The 21,111-nt window shown below is 42.1% G+C and overlaps 1 protein-coding gene and 1 long non-coding RNA gene across 5 annotated transcripts in view; one reads left to right on the forward strand and one right to left on the reverse strand.

The window, feature by feature from the left end:
• The window catches only part of LOC125163534 (uncharacterized), a 71,954-nt gene extending 53,987 nt beyond the window's left edge, over positions 1-17,967 (forward strand). The window contains exon 3 of the long non-coding RNA XR_007151494.1: positions 16,838-17,967. This is a non-coding gene — a long non-coding RNA (uncharacterized LOC125163534). The remainder of the gene's footprint in view (positions 1-16,837) is intronic.
• Positions 1-20,481, reverse strand: part of KLHL2 (kelch like family member 2) — a 117,395-nt gene extending 96,914 nt beyond the window's left edge. For all 4 annotated transcript variants that reach the window (XM_047855430.1, XM_047855431.1, XM_047855428.1 and 1 more), the window contains exons 1-2: positions 20,329-20,481; positions 7,122-7,247 (exon numbers count right to left, since the gene is read on the reverse strand). In XM_047855430.1, coding sequence (XP_047711386.1) covers positions 7,122-7,247; positions 20,329-20,354 — 152 coding nt within the window. In that variant the 5' untranslated portion in view covers positions 20,355-20,481. The remainder of the gene's footprint in view (positions 1-7,121; positions 7,248-20,328) is intronic.
• Positions 20,482-21,111: the final 630 nt, after the last annotated feature.

Genomic DNA, 21,111 nt, shown 5'->3' on the forward strand with positions numbered 1-21,111 from the left:
AGCCGGCAGGGTGAGGCAATCACATGGCATCTATCCGTCTTTCTTCCTCGGGTGCCACGGAAAACCTAGAGGCACTGCCTGCCACATGGAGTGGACTCCGTGGCTCGTGAGACGAGGCTTCCACCACAGCCCATGGGCAAACCCCATACCACGGCCTGGAATGTGTCCAAAGTCATCTCTGGAACAGCAACAGGTGTTAGGATAAAGACACAATAGCAAGACATAAAAAGAAACAAGGCAAGGGGTCAGAGGTCAAGGAAAGAAGACAAGAAGTTTAAAAACTGGTCAGGAAGCAGAGGGAGAGCCAGATGTGGAGGTGCTGTTCAGGACATGGCTGCATCACTGAGTACTGGTCACTCAGCATGAAGGGAGATGAGCTGGTTTAAAGGCGAAAGGCCGCACAACTGCTGACTTAAATTAGTCATATTTAACCAACCCTCCTCTGACAATTTCATTTAACAGACAAAGGAGATGGAATCTGGCTTATAATGTCAATAATCTCAAAGATCAACAGAACTCCATGGCATGTGTCACCACCATCTTCCTTCTTTTTCTTCTTAAAACTATGATGGTTTGATTTTGATATGAATTTGAATTTCTGTGGCAGTTAAGCACAGGGAAAAATGTAGAGGCTGGGTTTACCCAACACAGATTCACCACCATAGTGTAAGTCCTGATAGCACAGCCCCCTAAACAGATTTGCACCTGCTGAAATTTTCAAACAGAAAGCACGAGGTGGTGACAATGCGGAAAGTTGTAGGACAACCTACTACAGTCAATAACTTAGAAACTGCCTTAAAATAGCAAGGGTCCCAGAATATAGAGATTATTCTTTTCAAACAGAATCAAGACAGCAGAATGACAGTGAGGGGTATCTGGGTGGCCCAGTCGGTTAAGCATCCGACTTCAGTTCAGGTCATGATCTTGCAGTTCATGAGTTCGAGCCCTGCATCAGGTAAGTTTAAGCCTCGCTTTAGGTTCCCATGCTGACAGTGCGGAGGCTGTGTGGGATTCTCTCTCTCTCTCTCTCTCTCTCCCTCTCCCTCTCTCTCTCTGCCTCCTCATGGGATTCTCCCTCTCTCCCTTTTTCTCTCTCAAAAAAGAAAAAAAAATTAAAAAAATAAAAGAGTGACAGTGAAAAATGACAAAACGGAGCCACTGGAAGGCACAGAGGAAAGTGTGTTACTAAATACCTGCAGAGAAGGGAAGGTAACATCTCCAGATTTGAGGACCTGCAAGAACACTTGGTCATAGTTGAGAGAAGATGAAAAGAATAATTAGAAATAAAATGAAGGAAGAGATTAGGGACAGAGAAAAGCTGGTGGGGAAAAGAACAGAGAAATGAGGAAGATGAAGGATTTCGGGGGGTAGGGGCGGGAAGAGTAATGCAGAGATGAGTTTCTGAATATGCAGATGAAAAGCCTCTGTGGTAGAAAGTGTAGGATGCATACAAAGGAAACTTCCTCATTACAAAGTATTTTTTAATTGGTGAAATAAATCATGAGCTACTCTTAGCTATAATAATTTAAAGAAAAAAGCCAGAGTAAGATCTTATGATTTTCTGATTTAACATGCATAGTAAAAGCGAGCTCTGAAGCAGGTAGGTATTCAACAACATAAAGAAACGGAAAAGAAAGGAGTTGGGTCAGTAAACTCATTTATTACTATCCACTATTGGTATTCTTTGAAATGTTCAATGATCCTATCCATGCTCAATAAACACCACTTAAAAAGAGATTAATCACATGTGCTTAAGAAACACTGCAGAAGATTACCAGTTAAAGTGAGACTAGAAGTTTCAACCTGTATCTTAAAATTTCTAAATAAACAAGTCTATTTGATTTGGGGCTCTACCCAACTGCTCTATCTTTCAAGGAATGTTTTACATCCTACTCTAGTATAACATGAAAACAAAAGAACCTGGCAATGTTTTACTACAGAAAAAAATATATGTTCGAGCAATAAAAAAACTCACATCGTATGTAACTTCCTGAAATCTCTTTTAAAAACAGTCACATAAAGGGGTGCCTGGGTAGCTCAGTCAGTTAAGCATTTGACTTTGGCTCAGGTCATGATCTCACGGTTCATGAGTTTGAGCTCCCCCACCTGCACTGTCTGCCTGTCTCTCTCTCTCAAGAATAAACATTTAAAAAAAAAATTAAAAACAGTGATATAAAGCTGTGAAGAGAAAGGGAGATCCACTTGTTTGTTCTTTAATTCACTTGCCATCTAAGCAACCGAGTATAAATAACCAAAGAGCCACAACTCCAATTTTTCATAGATGCACAATAGATAACTTAATCCTACTGGTGATCTGGATCCACAAGGTCTAAATGTCCTGGAGGAAAAATACAATAGGCACTCCTTTAAAAGACAGCTTCAGGCTTTTTTGATTAAGTTATACTTGGGAAGGTAAAAACTGCTGTTATAACTGACCTACTAAATATTTATGACTTAGGTATGATATATAGAGGAGCACTTGAACTGCTTCAAATGATTTATCCTTACTAAAAACTTTCAACTCCTTAATATAACTTAAGGATCAAAATTCTCTTCCTTCTAAACAAGCAACAGGTTGGCCCTAACTAACAGTCACTGAAATTTTTAAAGCTCAGATACTCTTATCCCATAACCTACAAAACAGAAGTTGTGTGTGTGTGTGTGTGTGTGTGTGTGTGTGTGTGTGTGTGTGTGTTTAATGTAAAGGCAAAAGGCTATCTCTTGACATTTCCTTTTTGGGGCCACCTCAAAAAGCCCATAGCATAATGTTCTCAATAAAACGTATGTCTGAGATTTAGTCTGCTTGTCTTCTCCACAGACTCAATACAGTGTTTTACACATAATTAGATCTATTGCTTTGATTTTGAAAATGTCAGTATCCTGAAAAATTCCTACCCCCACCAATTCAAGCTTGGGAAGTTGAAAGAGCTGAATTTTCTGCCAGAGATGCGTTGCTAAAAAGACCCGTCCTTTCACTACACTGCCAGGTTATACCTCCAACACCATTCATCTTACAACGCTGCTCCCTTTTTCAAAAACCTTCACTGATTCCCAGTGCCCACAGGATTAAGTCCAAATTCATCACGCTATTTAAGCCTGCACAATTCAGTCCTTCTCCCGCTTCCTAACCTTTTCTGCACAGACTCCCCAGCACGAACTCTTGATTCACTTTATCCAACAAGTTATGTTTATCCCCCCCGGTAGCTCATGCAGTTATCCAGGCCAGGAACTGCCTTTCCTCTCCTGTCCTTTGTATGAATCCTACTGCCCGTGATCAGGTCCAGCAGGAACCTCTTCTTTGGGCTGCTGCGGATTTCTCCCATGAAAATCCTCTTCAGCATGCACTGTTCCCCCAACTCATCCTCTCCTCTAGACATCTCCTATAGCAATCTAGACATTCGCAGGGCATGGGCCAAGTCTGATGCTGTTTCTGGCTCCCGCACAGCCGCGCATGCTAGCAGATTTCAAAGGAGAACCAGCTGCTTACAAACACTTGTAGAATACACTGTTTACAAGTAACTGCAGGGTTTTTAAGCCAAGTAATTTTAAGCTATTCAAGCTCATATTGGGCTGGGACATGGAGCTATATCTGGGCCTCCGGTCTAAAAAAGAAAACAAAAACAAAAAACTAGTTTAAAGAAAATGTCACATTCTTCTTCTATAAACTATATTAATTCTCAAACTTAAACTTTACAAAGCTCTTGCCCGCTCACTCCCACTCCCCCAACCACACCTTACAACAACCATAACTAGAAAAAAAAAAGTGACTCTTACTCCTAAAATATCACTTCCATCAGTCAAACATTCATAAAAACGCTCTCTAGTGTATGGCTGTTATTCTACCAGTTAAAGGCAAGGGCCCAAGAGCAGAGCAATAAGAACAAGGAAGTTCTCTCTTCCCAGAAGTCAGGAAACCACTCTCAGCTACCTCTTCCTGGCAGCAGGAAGTTGATGCAATGGCAGGAAATTAAAGATTTTCAGTTGTTTAAAGAATAGGCTTCCTCCAAGATTTTTTTTTTTTAATTACTCAAATGGGCCATAAGGGTTAAGAGAGAAGTGAATGATATTTTTAAAAATGTTTAATGTTTATTTTTATTTTTGAGAGACAGAGAGAGAGCATGAGCAGGAGAGCAGCAGAGAGGGAGAGAGACCCAGAATATGAAGCAGGCTCCAGGCTCAGAACCCAATGCGGGGCTGGAACTCACGAGCCGTGAAATCACGACCTGAGCCAAAGTCAGACGCTCAACCAACTGAGCCACCCAGGTGCCCCAGAAGTGAATGCTATTTAAAACAAACAAAACTAAAGGGTTCTGATGAATCCCAAAGAGAGTTTATTTAAAAAAAAAAAAAAAAACAATATCAGTTAGTGAGTTTATTAAAACAATCCTGGATATAGAGCTGGCAGCGAACACCCTCTGGCTCTTTAAAAGTCGTTCTTTGTTCTGAAAATCAGCATCAACTACCAGCCTGGTGACACGTTGGTTCCTGATATGGTACGACACAAAGAGTAAGACGCTGTTTCACAGCCATATAGTTCACACCCAAAACGGGACACATAGGTACATGAAGGCTAGAGCAAAATAAACCCAGGATGAAGCAAGGACACCAGTGCTGTGCATGTAAGCAGGAAAAAATCTCACAGACTCAGAGAAGTCAGAGCAGCAATGAACCTCACATTCCATCCTGTCTCCTCCCTTCATTTTATAGTTAAGCCTCAAAGAAGTAAAACAGTTCGCCCAAGTCCAGAGTGTGTCCCTAAACCGGGGTCATCCACCTCAGGGGAAGGTGTCACCTTCCCTGAAGTTTAGTGAGTCATGCCTAGGTCAACAGAGGCCCTACTCACACCAGTGGAAGGCCATGGTTATGGTGCTCCCACAGAAGGGGGTGGGGAGAGGAAATGTGAACAGGAAAACGTCAGTCTTTCTAGACTTTTCAAAGAAAAAGAAGAGCCATTAAAAATCTCAGTCTTAAAATGACCAGACTAGGGTCACCTGGGTGGCTTAGTCGGTTAAGCGTCCGACTTCAGCTCAGGTTATGATCTCATGATTTGTGAGTCTGATCCCTGTGCTGACAGCTCAGAGCCTGGAGCCTGCTTCAGATTCTGGGTCTCTGTCTCTCTCTGCACCTTCCCCGCTCACACTCTGTCTCTCTCTCTCAAAAATAAACATTAAAAAAAAAAAAAATTTTAATGACTAGACTGTTTTTCTTACTTTTCAGTTCCATTTAGTAACCACTGCAGTTTACATTCAATAACTACTGTTAAAACGGGATTAAAAAACTAGAACAGCACATCCGGACCTGCTGGATTATCCCAACTACATATTTTCCCAAAGACTAAATGAAAACATTAGAAATACTATCAGAGCTGGACAAGGAAGCAAATCAAGTATGTTATAGTCGATTTAACTTCCTTGTCCCTCTCCACTCCACTCTCCACCTAGCAGCAAGTATGTTCTTTTCAAAGTACAAATCTGATCATGTCACTACCCTGCTTAACACTCTCCAGTGGCTTCCTCCCATGACAACAAGACTGAAATGTGGAAGGCCCAGAGTATGCTGGGCCCCACCTGCCCACTCAGGCTCCTCTCTTGCCATGACCCCCTTGACATTTGTGCTCCAGCTGCCCCTCACTTCCTCCAATGAGGCCAGCTCTGTCCCACCACCAGACTTGGGCACTGCCATTCCCTGTGCGTGGAACAGTTTTCTAACCTCTCCCACCCCCATCCTGCCTTCATTTCCTTACCTCTGTTTTGCTTTAGTTCTCAGCACAAATATTTCTATCAGGTCAGGAAGCCTTTCCTGACCACTATTATCAACCTTCACAGCACCAGGCAGCTCTCCTTCATAGCACTTACTGCCATTAAAATTTATAGGGGCGCCTGGGTGGCACAGTCGGTTAAGCGTCCAACTTCAGCCAGGTCACAATCTCGCGGTCCGTGAGTTCGAACCCCGCGTCAGGCTCTGGGCTGATGGCTCAGAGCCTGGAGCCTGTTTCCGATTCTGTGTCTCCCTCTCTCTCTGCCCCTCCCCCGTTCATGCTCTGTCTCTCTCTGTCCCAAAAATAAATAAACGTTGAAAAAAAAAATTTTTTTTAATTTATAGTAAATTATGTGTGTAATCCTCTGATTAATGCCTGCTCCCTGCCTTCAACCATAAGCTATGTGTCTCATGCTCACCATTGTATCTCCAGCACCCAACAGATAAATATTTATTGAATCTTTACGTAAAGAAAAAACAAACAAATGATGGGCCTAAAGGGTGGAATTTTACGAAGACATAGCATATAGAGATTGAAGGACAGTTTAAGTCACTCCCTTCTTTTTAGCCCAAGCTTTTAAATATATGTACTTTCACAAAGAGAACAATGCAGAAAAAAATACTTTCACAAAGAGCTAAGAAAACTAAACCAAGGTTAATACACACATTAGTCTTTTAATTAAAAAAAAAAAAAAAACAACTATTCATTTTCCAATCAACTTTTAAAGTCACTTCTTTCATATCAGTGACCTTTAACATACTTAAGAATAACGTTAACAATGGGCAGGTCATCAGTCCTCAAAATTACTACCACCACCACCAAAGTATCACATTTTTCCCTTACAGTTTTCTTTCCATATTCTTTGTGATAAGTGAGAAACCCTACACCAAGCCATCCAATAGAACTATGGGATACATATGTAATATAAAATATAATGCAATTCATAATTTTCTAGTAATCACATTAAAAAAAGAAACAAGTGAAAATAATTTCAATAATATATTCTATTTAACCCAAAATATCCCATATATTATCATTTTTAAATGTAACCAATATTCTTAAAAGTTATTAATAAAACATTGTACATTCTTTTCTGTACTAAATCTTGGAAATCCACTTTGTATTTTCTACTTACAGAACATCTTAATTCAGATTAACCACATGTGGCTAGTTGCTACATATCGGAGACCAGCCTTATACTATTCATGCTTTTGATTAAAAAAAAAAAAAACCCGTGGAAAAAGCTTTTAATGTTCTCTATATCAAATAAAGAACAAATGAGGCATGAAGAGCATATTCACTAGAAACAACTACAAAATAAAGGGAAGAGACCCATGTTACATGAATATTAATGTAATAATACCTTCTTAATTCATTCATGACTTTGAAAGCTTTCTTCATATGCCAAGGATTCACTGTCACTGGGCAGTGTTTTTCAGTATTATCATCTTTTGAATCGAGAGGCTTCTGATGACCCTGCTTTGTGCATCTGTACATACAAGAAAAAAAACAGAAAAGATCTTATTAAAAATAATTTAGTTCTGGCTTATTAGGCTATAAGAGATAAAACAAATTTCTCAAATTCATTTAGAGGAAGTCTTGCAGTATATCCCAATGTAAGATCAAGACACAATTCAGAGCGCTTTCTGATGGTCACAAAAAAGTGGGTAATCACCTCCATGGTGTCAAAGCTCTATCACAAAGGAGCACAGAAAATTCAGTAAAAGTGGCTCAGCAGATCCTTTGAAATAAAAATGCTGAGAAATGATCTCTGTTGGAAATTAACATGCTTTTAACAATCTGCTGTAGTCATACATTATTTACAAACCAAGACAGGAACAGGACCATATTTTACACAAACTTCAAAAACTTAGACTCTGATTTGAATTTTGCTCTCTACCTGCCAGGCTATTTATTTACCCCATATATTTCAGACCTACTCCTGTAACAAGAGATTAATTCTGTTAGCTAAAGTTTATTGAGTATTTACTATTCAGCAGCCACTGTCCTAAGTTGTTTACTTGTATTATTTGCTTAATCTTCACAACAACTCTGTGAGCTCATTACTATTACCATCCCCATTTAACAGATGAAAAGATGAAGGCAAAAAACAATTTAGGTAACTAAATAGTAGAGCTGGGTAAGAGCAAAGTCAGTCTGACTCTTTGAGCCCATTCTTTTCACTAATGTTCAATACCATTTCCTACATTAAGCAATGATATTTAACTTCATATTAAACATAATTTTTAAGAGCACAGGCTGTATTAGTATTGCTGTATAAACTACTCTTTTGAGACTTGGGAGCAAAAAAATTAACAAAATCAGGGTACCATGGCAGGGAGTGGGGATTAACTACTAATGGACACAAGGGAACTTTCTGAGAAGACAGTTGCACAACTCTAGAAATGTACTAAAAAATCACTGAATTGTACAACTGTAATAGGTGAATTTTATGGCATGTAAATTATACCTCAATAAAGCTATTAAAGAAAAAAATCAGGATACCAAATTAAGCCTAAAGAAGTCATACTTGCATATATATCACACAAAGGACAACAGGCAAACATCATTATTTATTGCCATATTTCTCTTCATACCTCTTCCTCTCCTGACCCATTCTGAAAGGATCATTTATTTTTAAAGTATTACCTCTTACGAATTCACTCAGCAAACATTTTTTGAGTGCCAACTATGTACCAAGCACCATTCTAGGCACTTGGAATACAGGTGAACAGTGAACAAAAAAAAAGACTCCTACCCTCACAGAGCTTGGAGTCTAGCAGGGGCGATGGGGAGGAGACAATACGCAGAACAAATCAGTAAAACAGGCAGCACACCATAAAATAAGAGCTACAGATATAAGAACAAAGGCAGGGTAAAAAGAATCGAGAGGACGGAGTGATACAACTTGCACTAGTCAACAGGGTCATCAGGTCATCAATAGCCGAAGTGAGATATGAACCAAGACTAGGAGGTGAGAGAAGGTCCAGAAGGAATGAAGAGCTAGAGCCAAGGCCTACATGTGCCTGGTGTGTTCCAGGAATGGTGAGGCCAGGGCTGGGGCTAGGGGGGCAGAGGGGAGTGCAGATCATGTAGGACCTGTGGGACACTGTAAGGACTTTGGCTTTTACCCTGAGTGAATAGGGAGGCATCACAGAAGAATGACACCATCCAAGTTACGTTTTCAATAGGATCACTTTGGCTGCTGGGTGAGAATAGTCAATGTGGGCAAAGATAAAAGAGTGTAAACTATTTAGAAGAGTGATTCAGTAGGAGATGCCAAAGGCTCAGAGCACGGTAGTAGCAGTGGAGGTAGGAGCAGTGATGAGAAGTCGCTGGGTTCTGGGTATATTTTAAAGGTAGTGCCAACGAGATTTGTTGACGAAATGCACGTGGTGCATCAAAGAAAATCAGGATGACTCCCAATTTTTTGGTTTGAGCAACTGGAAGGACTGAGTTTCCACTGAGATGGGGAAGGCTGCAGGTGGAACTAGTTTGGGGGTAGGAAGATCAAGAGCTTAGCCTTCACATATGTTGGTTTTAAGATATCAGACATCCAAATGAAGATGTAAAATTGGCATATTAGAGTCTAGAGTTGGAGAGAAAACTTTACCTGGGTAGAAAGGTACACATAGAAGATACACGAAGCAATGGAACTCAAGCACTCAAACATTAATGTAACCTCTACCATTAACCACAGATGCTATCTTTGCTCAGTCCTCCATTCAACACTAATTGAGGCATCTGATTCTTCAAGGGTATGCATACCAGAAGTGGAGATAAGTCATGTGTCCCTATCACTTGAGAGTTTTTAAAGGGGGGGCCTTACAAGCAAATGAGTACAAGACCCTGCCTCCTGGAGGTGAGCCCACAGCTGGAATGGGAGAATAGGATAGTACATCCTCATGTGTGTATGTGTGTGTGTGTGTGTGTGTGTGTGTGTGTGTGTGTGTGTGTGTGTGTGTGTAGAGGGATGAGTTACGCTTGGCCTGAGAAAAAGAGCTAGTAAGTCTAGGAGACAAAGATGATAGAACATTCAGATCTGGTGGAGGGGACTGGGAAACATTTTATAGTTTAAGACATATTCTCATGCTATTCCCCACCACCCTTCCATAAAGAAAACAGTAGGAAGAAAGGGAAATTATATAGATATATTCAACCTATGCAAACTTTCTGACCACATAACACTGAACGTCCACATGTATAGCAACTTAAGAAGTTTTACATTAGCTTCTGGTTTAATAACTTAAGAGTTTATAACAAAAGGGAAATATAATATTGAGGACTGACAAAACTATCACAGAAGGGCTTTTCAATGCTCAGAATGGAAGTGAAAGCAACTCAGTCCTAGAAAGAATACCATTATTTAAGAGCCAAGAGTGTTTATATTTGCTTAAGAAATTAGGAATTAAAACTGCCTGCATTAGAGAATTAACTTTAAGACAGCTACCATACATGGGGTGCCTGGGTGGCTCAGTTGGTTGAGCCTCTGACTTTGGCTCAGGTCATGATCTTGCAGTTCATGGGTTCAAGCCCCTGCTCAGAGCCTGCTTCGGATTCTGTATCTTACTCTCTCTCTGCCCCTCCCCTGCTCACACTCTCTCTCAAAAATAAACATTAAAAAAAAATATCTTTTAAAACTACCATACAGCAATCAATATCTATATGGGTGCATTCTTAAAGCTATGTTCAGCTCCTGCTTTTTCTGATGTACTCCAGAAACTCTACAAAGAAAAGACTTTATTCAAAGGCTTAAAGGAATAAGTAAGAAATAACACTGAATTTTTTTTTTAAGTGTTCTCTGTACTGAGAGCTACTTACAAATACAGCACCCTGCTGCACAGGGCTACATTTTCAACACTAAAGTCCTTTCCATAATTTTCCATTTCCTATATGGTTTTGTGTTAGATAGTCTCTCACTCAGAAGCAGAACTGAGTAACAAAATGTTACATCATGCCTAAAACTACAGATGTGGAAATGAACATACACTAGGAAGCAGCTAAGTGGGAGGTGAAGGTTGACCCTTTCAGGTATACCAGTAAGTGCAGTTAAACCTTCTCCCTACCTCCCTCTGAAGCAGGGAGGTAGCCTTTTCCAGAGAAGCTCCTCATTCTGAGAACTGTCTTCTTTTAATTATCTAGAAGAGATACTTTTTCAAAGTTCTTTCATTTTAAGTCTTTCCCCAATTCTAACTTGCAACCAGTCTTAAAACTGTCCAATAGCTTACTGCTATCAAAACATACTCAACATAGTTGAGGTTTCCAAGGGTCTGGATCCCAATACACAGCTATGTTTTATAAGAATCTTTGAGTCTTCCTTCAATGACTGACTGTTGTGTAAATTTCCAGCTGTGGGTAAGGTTGGCTTCTCAGACCAGGTAACTAGGTAACTCTAACTCTGCCCCAAAACACACTAGTGACAGAAATGAATTCTCAGAGAAGAAGAAAATAAAGTCTCTCACAGGGCTGTCTCCCTCAAAGAGTCAATATCCATAAGCAAAGGTTTAAACCTACTGCAAAAATTCTGTGGCCATCTTAGAAATGAGGCATAGTTTCTTTAGATATACATTACTTGTTCTGGCAGAGTGATTCCTAATGGCAGGGGTCAGAAGGATGAGAAGCAAGGAGTACCTGGGTGGCTCAGTCGGTTAAGTGTCCAACTCCTGATTTTGGCTCAGGTCATGATCTCATGGTTCGTGAGATGGGGCCCCATGTTGAGCTCAGTGCTGTCAGCTTGGGGATTCTCTCTCTCCCACTGTCTCTGCCCCTGCCTCACTCATGCTCTCTCTCTCTCTCTCTCTCTCTCAAAATAAATAAACTTCAGAAAAAATTTTAGGAGCGCCTGGGTGGCTCAGTTGGTGAAGCATCCAACTTGGGCTCAGGTCATGATCTCATGGTTCGTGAGTTTGAGCCCCGTATCAGGCTCTGTACTAACAGCTCAGAGCCTGGAGCCTGCTTCGGATTCTGTGTGTCCCTCTCTCTCTGCCCCTTCCCTGCATGTGTGCCCTCTCTCTTACTCTCTCTCTCTCAAAAATAAATTTAAAAAAAAATTTTAATTATTGATTTTTAAAAATCAATGAGCCAAACAATTTTTCAAACTGCACTCAACCATCCCTTTTCCCATGAAGATTTGGGCAAGCCCTTTTTATAGGACTAGGTATATCTGAATGACAGCATCTCCAGAAGCAGGGGTGAAAGGCAGCTATGTATAATTCCAAAACAAAACAAAACAAAAAAAGTGATGTAATATGTCCCACCACCCACTTCCCTCCCACCCCGGGACAATCATCTCAGATTGAGAACAAACACTTTAGAACATATGAGTTGTTCGTGTTTTTAGGGTTTTCTGGTAGAAACAATGCTGTAACTCATGTGAATGATGCAGCTGCAAAATTTAACAGGGGACCAGACATTTTCACATGCAGGCCCCTGGGTGGCCACTATCTCAGCTCTCCCCTCTGCCTGTTCACCTCAAAGGCTGTAAGACTCCCTTGCTCACAATGAGTCACCCACCATTACTCACAAACTTCTGCCAAGTTCACATCAGCAGCTGTTGTTTTCAGTCACCATCCATGCTCTACGGCTCTGAAGTTTCTCCATTACTTTATAATATCTCTTCTATTTTCTGTGCTGTCTTCCCTAACTAAACTTCCACTCAGAAGCTGATTATACTAACAACACTCCAGTTTGCAAGTCCAAGATATCAGAAGGCCGATATTTTAACTAGTATGTCACTCTACAGTTTCCCAAGAAAATAGTCTCACATCCTTCATCTCACCCAAATAACCACCGTAGTATTTAGAGGTTGTAAAAATAGAGGGCTTTCTCCACTGGAAACAGGATTTGGTTTGTGGAAGAGTTGTGGCTTCAGTTTTTGCAATTAGCTAAAGACAAAGAGACATGCTCTGCAGATTCTCTTCAACTGTTTGGAATTCAAACTTTCATTAGGTATAGAGCCAGCAGACTAACTATCATCTACAACATATGGTCCTATTACCAAATAAATATAGCTTTAAAAAAGTTAGTGTCTACATCTATTTACATGTAAGAATTTGGATTGTACCTTCAGTATGAAGACCTATAGAACTGAATATAAAGCATCTTGTGAGACAAAACAAAATCCCTGCTCTCCAGTCACAGAACACCTTACAAGACATCATAATGATGCCACTGAAATCTTGCCATTTGTGATGACATGGATGAACCTAAAGGGTATTGTGCTAATTGAAAAAAGTCAGACAAAGACAAATGCCACATGATTTCACTTATATGTGCAATCTAAACAAACAAACAACAAAAAAAGAGAAAAAGACTCATAAATATAGAGAGTACAATCTGGTGGTTGCTAGTGAGGGGAAGGTTTGGGGAGTGAGAGAAACAGGTGAAGGGGATTAAGAGGTACCAACTTCCAGTTATAAAATAAGGCACAAGGATGAAAAGTACAGCATAGGAAATATAGCCAATAATATTGTAATAACTTTGCATGGTGACAGAATAAAAGGTAATGCCACTGAATACATCAGTATAGCACATATATTGCCAAAAGTTATGTTTCAGATTTCTCTGAGCTGGAAAAGCTGGAAATGCCCAATTTTCCTAAGATGGATTAGCAATTAAGCGAGAGCACGGAACCTATTGGAGGACAGAGGGAGATCTCACACACACACCCCGACCCACTACTCTCCCCCTGGGATTTAGTCGTGTGGCTTTATGTTAAGTGTGCGGAGAAGCACTGGCAGGAGGACGTGGTTGGGATGTCTGAAGTGGAGAGGTTGATGGAAGTTGGAATATAATTGCTCTCTGATAGTAGAACAATAGAGCTGTAAAAAGCTCTGCTTCAGTTCAACTCAGCTTGCTCTCCCTCTTTCCCTCCCACCTACATGACAAACAGAGCACAATCAGGCACTTTTTGTCCCTGGCAGTGACTATTACCAGGAAAGGGACCAGGGTAAAAAGCATGTCTTATGCAAGATCAATCTTATTTTAAAGAATTTGTTATAAACAAACAGTTAACAAAGCGCTGTCAGAGCGGGATATTTGTGACGTGCTAAAATAGGGAGAAAGAGGTTGATGATCCATTTCAAACACTTCCGTGTCTTTTATCAACTCTTTTTTCTGGCCTTTCTTTTGCCACTTTCCCTAGTATTACCAGCACTTGGCTAGTAAGAGAGGGCAGCAATTTGATTTCACAATTCAGTTGACTAGGCTACATTTTCTAACACTCGGATGAAAACACACTAGAAGAGGACCAGAATCAGCTGGAAGACCTGAATGGTATTCCTAACGATGCCAAATACTAACCAAGTGACCTTGGGTGTAGTCACTTGGCCTCTCTGGCCTTTAGACTGTTTACTTATAAAATAAGGTGTTGTTATTCCACAAATATGTCTAATACAAAATGTAACAGGAAAGTCAAAGATAATAACACCTCACCTACTTGCCTCAGGGAGCTATACAAGCATTAAATACTGTATGAATGTAAACACAGAGTTAAGAAAAATGTTGAGGTTAGGAGCTGAACTGAATATAGAGATATATTTTTATGGATTTGACTGGCCTTCCTCCTTTTTAATTGTGACATTCAATTAAAAATTATTAGCAATACTCCACGCAACCACCAGTGTTAATAAATCAAGTAGATAAGCACTGCCTAGATGCTGACTGCATACCCTAACATAAGCAGAATGGGGGAGATGAAGGAGGCTGAACGCAAGAAACTTCTCCAGTTACCCTCTAACTGGGGAGGCACATCTGAAACCACCAGGGAATGGCACAAGTCAGCACACAGGTGCAAAATAATGGGCTACCGACACTATAGGAATGCAAAGAGCAGCTGGAATGAATTAGAGTAAATAGGGAAGACTTTGTGAAGGAAGAGAGGGTTCCAAGTGGGCTTTGGAAGAATTCCAAGTTGTTTTAACTGGGGACAGGCTGGGAAAAGGCTGGGGATTCCTCACTCGTGATAAGGCAGAGTTTAGGAGGTCAAAACACATAATACTTTTGAACATACTATAAGATTAGGACAAAATGATCGAGGACTCTGACCATCTATCTGGTTGAGATAACTGGTTTGGTAAGTCACTTGATGTGACTCTAAGATGTTGGGGTCAAAACAGTAAGTGGATTGAAAGGTGAGGAAACAACACATAGAGTTCAACAGGAGAAAAGGTAAAAGAAAAATCCAGGTATCAAGGGATGAAATCTGTTCAGGATAGAAGGAGTCAGAATGGACACTTGAAACCATGAGTATACAGTTTCCAGAAGTTGGTAAGTGTGGAGGATGATGAGAGACAGAGAGAGAGAGAGAGAGAGAAATCAAAGACCATGCCAAGGCTTTGGGTATCTGGGACCAAAAAGATGATTATTCCATTGATTATGTGCAGATGTTATAAAGGGAAATCAGTTTGAGAACAAAGGTTACAAACTCAGTTTTAGACATGCTGAATCTGATGTGTAAGCTAAGAGCAGAGAAGTTCTATAAGAAGTTGAAAATTCAAGACTGAGGCACAGATCCAGAGCCTAGGCTTAAGACACAGATGGAGCCACAACTTAGTGATCAATAGTTATTAAAAAGAACTGGCCAAAACCTGCATCTGTGAGGAGCAGACACTGCCAATGAACCGTAACAGAAGAAAAGCCATCTAAGACAGAAAACAGTGATCAGTGAGAGAGTCCCAACTTCTCCTCCTACTTGATAACCTTTGAAAAGGAATTTACCGTCTGAAAAAAGATAAGAACCTACACCGACATAATCTCATGTTCACAAGATTAAATGAGATAAAGTAATAAAGTAAATCACATTTAGCAACCTAAAACCTACGGGAGGGAACCAAGAAAAAGCAGTGTCATAGAAAGCTAGGGCTTATTTTCAAGGCAGGATCAGTGAAAAGAACTGGTCAAAAAAATACTTCAGCAAATGCCAACCGTCTGAAATGTAAAACAGTAAAGCACATAACACACAAAGTATACTGACCCTAGCACTACGGTAATTGTATTAAATATTTGTTTGCTATCAGTTTCAACCACAATGAAAAAGACTTTGTTTTCTGAGATATTCCCAAAGTCTGGTCATAGTAAGCACCCAATAAATATGAATGAAAAACCTTATCTTCCTTATTATAAATAGTAAACAATATTTAGAATTTGGAAGAATTCTATAGAAGAGCATCTGAAAAGCAATTTTCATTCTCTGTATCACCTGAAAAGAACCTTCTTCCTGGTCTTAAGGAAGTTCAACTGTTTTCATAAACACTTCTAGTGCAGTTCCATTACAGCCACAGATGAGTAAATTTGCAGTCACCTTCAAGAAAGCAGGCTTACTGATATTTATCGAATGCCTACTGTGTGTATTATAGAAACAAGAGGTTTGGGGCTATTTAGTGGGAGAGGGAGGAGTGATTTCCCAGCATCAGAAAAATTTAAGACTACTGCATCAATGTTACCTATTTCCAGAATCCACTTCTCAAGTTCCCAAATGCACCTCAGAATTTTCCTTACATAACACTTCTTTCAACACACAGTGATCCATGTCTTCTTTCAACATTACCTTGTCAGCCATTATTACTCCTACATATTTTAAACATCTTTGTCTGTCACTGAGGAGATTCACCTATCATCTGACAGATGCCCAATTTACATTCACGTCTACTTAAACAAAACCAAGAATACATTCCAGTGTGCTGTAAGACAAACCATTGAATACTGGGGTAACCTGCGTCAAGGTTCCAAATTCACAGTAACTCAATCTTAAAATTAGAAAGAACATTAAAGGTCATCTGGTCCGGTGGATCACAAAAGCCGGGCTCCAGTAAACTTTTTATTGATCTGTGACAAAATAAGGAAAATATAGTAAGTTTTCATAAAACTAAATTAATTTAATTTGAAGACTATCCTTTTAAGTCTGAGATTATGTCCTTCTTTGTATTTGGAAAGGGACACTAAACTGTCCTTTCTTTTACAAAAAAATGGTGATAGCTGGTAATTATTATTTCATCAATTTTTTTTTCTACTAAGCAAAAAAATAAGTTAGCAGTTCTGTGATGGACCTCAGTTTATTTATTTATTTTTTTAACTTTAAAGGTCAGTGAAATCCAAAATTCTGAAAACCTCTGCTCTGATTCAACCAATCTTCTGCTGCCTAAATCCCTATGAACACGGTCAAGAAGATGTCTGTCTGCCTACGCTTGAACAACTCTGATGCCAAGAGTCTCCAGTGATGTGGAATCGCTGATCCAAGATATGGTTGTATGTGAGACATGTTTGCTGAGCTCTGTGAAGGAAAAGCAAAGATGTAAGGCTTGTAAAGAGAAAGCCAACATGTAAAAGCAGAGCCATTAAGAAAACAAGGACCAAAACACTGTTCAGTGAGAGGTGGTCAAAGGAATGCATGCCACCCTATACCTCAGCCTTCCCTCAATTTCATAATTATGAAAATCTTTCACAAAAATAACTATAAAAGCTAGAATATGCAAACCATTCCTGAGGTCAGGGCTGCGCGTCTCAGTTTACCACCCAAAATTCCTATACTAACCTACATCTAATTTTTAGTTACACACCTTCAGATTCAATCAGAGGCAAATGTCCCATCATCTTAATATCACCCAGACTCCTAAACGCAAGAGAATCTAAACGTCACATATAAGATCCAAAAAACAACAGGCAGAGAGATATGAAGCCCAGTGACAATATGAGAATCAAAAAGGATGAGGAGAACTTGGAGGCAAAGAGTGAAAGAGTGGAAAGAGTAGAAGAGATCAAAACCTAATTTCAATGAGCCCATCCCATCCCAAAGGAACTAGAGAACCTGGGCAGTCATCCCACCCCTCCAAGACAATGTGCTAACAGGCTGAAGGGCAGCAAGGTGGGATCTGAAAACAGTGTAAAACTGGCTATCACAAGAGAAGGACGAGCATAAGCTCCTCCACAGTGGCAGGCAGAGACAGGCATTCAAATATTCGCAGAATTAATGAGTTAATAAACAGACACTCACCCAAAGAGGATCTGAGCTCCTGCTTCCAACCACATCACCCAAGGCATTTTAAGTCCACATCAAACATCTTTCCTTGCCTTAAAGCTCAGGTTAAAAATCTAACCTTACAAGAAGCTGAGCCCTCCCGGGGCGCCTGGGTGGCTCAGTCGGTTGAGCGTCTGACTTTGGCTCAGGTCACGACCTCGCGGTATGTGAGTTCGAGCCCCACGTCGGGCTCTGTGCTGACTGCTCAGAGCCTGGAGCCTGTTTCAGATTCTGTGTCTCCCTCTCTCTCTGACCCTCCCCTGTTCATGCTCTGTCTCCGTCTCAAAAATAAATAAACGTTAAAAAAAATTAAAAAAAAAAAAAAAAAAAAAAAAAAAGCTGAGCCCTCCCAATAACTTTGACTGCCTCCATCTACCCAACTCAAACCCAGTGAGGCCCAATAAAGCTCCTTCCCAAAGACACTGTCTGCAATCCTCAAACACAGCACCTATGATTTAGTGTGGAAGGAAAAAGTAAGCTAATGGGAGTGAAGGCAAATAGGCCAAGGGGCAGGAAGGGAACCTATTTCTGATTCTAACAAATTCTGGAATGAGGGTTAATTTTAGATGGGCCAAATGAAAATAAACCCCATTTGTATTTAGTATTAAATGAATATCAACAATCAAGGAGTCTCACCAACTTTAGCCACCCCTCATTAAAAGAAGTTTTAACAAATCTTTCATCCCTGCTGACATTCCTTGTTTTCCATTACATCTCAGCCTGTCATTGTTCCAGCATTATTGATGGAGTCTCAATACCAGAGAATTGTGCTGGATACCAAAATTATGATTCATTGATCTGTCCTAGATTCAGTTTATCACTATTTCCATGCACACGTCCATTTCATTTTCAATTATTTCTATTTAAATCATTTTCTACATCTCTAGTCCCTCCCTCCAGAGGCTGCTTTTTGTCCACACCCTTTTTCCACCTGCATTCTAAGAGCCCCTTTTTCTTTCCTGTAGTTCCCTCTGCTCCAAAAGTCAAAGGGGACTGCAGGAAACTGATATAAAGGGAACAGGCTTAGTATAGATAACATGCCTACATGATATATTCCATATACTATGTGCTATCTACATACAAGAACCATTTCCTGCCTTAATTGTCTCTAAGCCTGGATAGAACCCATGTGCTGGTGCTATATTCATGCTGCTGATGCTAACAATCCACCATCATATTTCCTAGGGTTTAGGAGCCTTCCCAAACCTGCTAAAGAACATGACCCGATCACAAAGCCCTCAAAGCTAAGTGATCACGAAGCCACTGAGCCCTTGCTTCTACTGGCCAGGAAGGGTCAATTCATCAGTTTTATCATCTACTCCTTAGATCCCCATGACCTGTTCCACTCAAGCTAAAAATTCTGTAAGGCACTTTTAGAAATTACAGTTCCAGGATCTTATAGTTCCAGCTCTCTTTAAAAGGGCTGGACATCAAAAAATTATTCAGTCCAGGCCAAATACCCATATTTTGGCTGGAATTCTGCCAAATAACCACAAGAGGCTGGTGCGGTACAACTGCCATGGAGCGAAGCTGGCCAAATCTAAGTGAAAAACGATAAGGCTCCATGAATAAGCTCTCGTGAAAAGGTACACTGATCTCAGAATGAGGTTTGCTTACGGTTTGAAAAGTCAGATTCAAGGGGCTCTTGTTCCCTGATAAAGGTTAAACTAAGGAAGGCAAATCAAAATGGAAATTTTCAAAACTCCTGGGGATTTATAGTCCACTTTTACCAAATACTTTCAAAAAATATATACTGTACTGAATAATGCAATTCTTCAGTATCTTCCACGTAATTGTTCAACTGTTATTATTTCTGGAAAGTAGTTTCGCTGCAGGTATCTTGAATGTATTTGGGTACGAAGGAAGAAGACACCTGTGCCTGGCAGGTAGCTACACTACTAATTTGCCTAGGGTACCAAGGAAACAGAAGATGCTCTGGTTTCTGGATACAATTTTCTGCAGTGCCAGGTAAAAGAGGTCACATGCCCTGAACAGCCGTGGCTCATTTAGAGTGATGTAAAAGCTCTTCAGATATTAATTTTGCTAGAAATTCGAAGAAGCAAGCAATCTAAGGTCAATTCATTTAGACACCGGTGTCTGGTACTTTCCAGTTCCCTTTTTTTCAACGGACTCCCGTGCAGCATATCTCCATCCCTTAGAAAGGGGTTGGCAAGCTAGGCACCAGCAGCCCAAGCGTTCCAGGGAGGCGCACACAGGACGGGCAGAGTCCCCAAGCCCAGCCCAGCCGGAATCTTCTATTCGCCTGGGATGGGGAAGCCCCTTCCCTAGACACTATCCAGGGTTCCAAGTCACTGCCTGGCCAGGCTGAGTTTCCGCCCGCGTCCGCCTCAGGACTGCGGGAACCGCACCTCGTCACGCCCCGCAGCTCCCACCTCCCGCCGCCCCCAGCGTCCGCTCCCCGGCGGCTCCGGGCGTCTTCCGCCGGCGGGCACCGGGCGGCCGTGCCCGAGCAGCGCCCGTGGCCGGCGGCACGCGCCGCAGCGGCGCGCTTATCCGCAGCCGCACAGCCCGCCCGCCTGCCCGCCCGCTCACTCACGCGGGAGGCAGCGGCGGCGTCTCCATTGTGGCTCCTCTCGGGCTTCAGAACGCAGGCACCGACCGCCGCCGCCAGCACCATTCCAGCCGCGGACGCCGGCACTGCCCGCCCGCCGAGCCGCGTTCCATCCGCCCCGGAGGGGGCGCCGCGCTCGCCTCACCGCGCGCCACCACCTGCGGCGGCGGCCCCCGCGGCCATGGCCCGCTCGGCCGGGCGCGCTCCGTCTGCCTGCGCGGCTCCCGCGCTCTCCGGAGTGCGGGGCGGTGGCGGCGGCGGCGGCGGGACGGGCGGGCGCGCGGGCTCGGCCACTTCCGGGTTTGGCCCCGGCCGCGCCGACGCCGTGACGGGACGGCGATGCGGCCTCCCGCGGCGGCCGAGGACCCCTCCCTCGGCGCCTCCCCTTCCTCTTGCTGCTGCTGCTGCTTCTGCTGCTGCTGAGGGTGCTGGCGCTGCGGAGGGTGCTGCTCCTGCTGTTGCTGTTTGAGGGTGCTGCTGCTGCTGCCGCCGCCGCTACTGCTGTTGTTGGTGGAGGCGGGCGGGCGCCAGCCAGGAGCGGGCGGGCGTGCCCAGACGCGGGCTCGCGGGGCGGGACGGGGGCGGCGGCCGCCCGCAGCTGGGGTTGTGGGTCACCCGGGCGGGGGAGCTAGAAAATGGGGCGGGGGGCGGGTTGTCTGTGCGGAAAAAGGGCACCCGAAAGCACGGCATATTAGCGCTCGCTATTGACTTACTGCTCTGCTTTGCAAGCGTGTTCACATCCTTCTCTTTTGATTTGAGCCTATGCCT

This window comes from Prionailurus viverrinus, chromosome B1 (assembly GCF_022837055.1).
Source record: "Prionailurus viverrinus isolate Anna chromosome B1, UM_Priviv_1.0, whole genome shotgun sequence".
Lineage (NCBI taxonomy): Eukaryota > Metazoa > Chordata > Mammalia > Carnivora > Felidae > Prionailurus > Prionailurus viverrinus.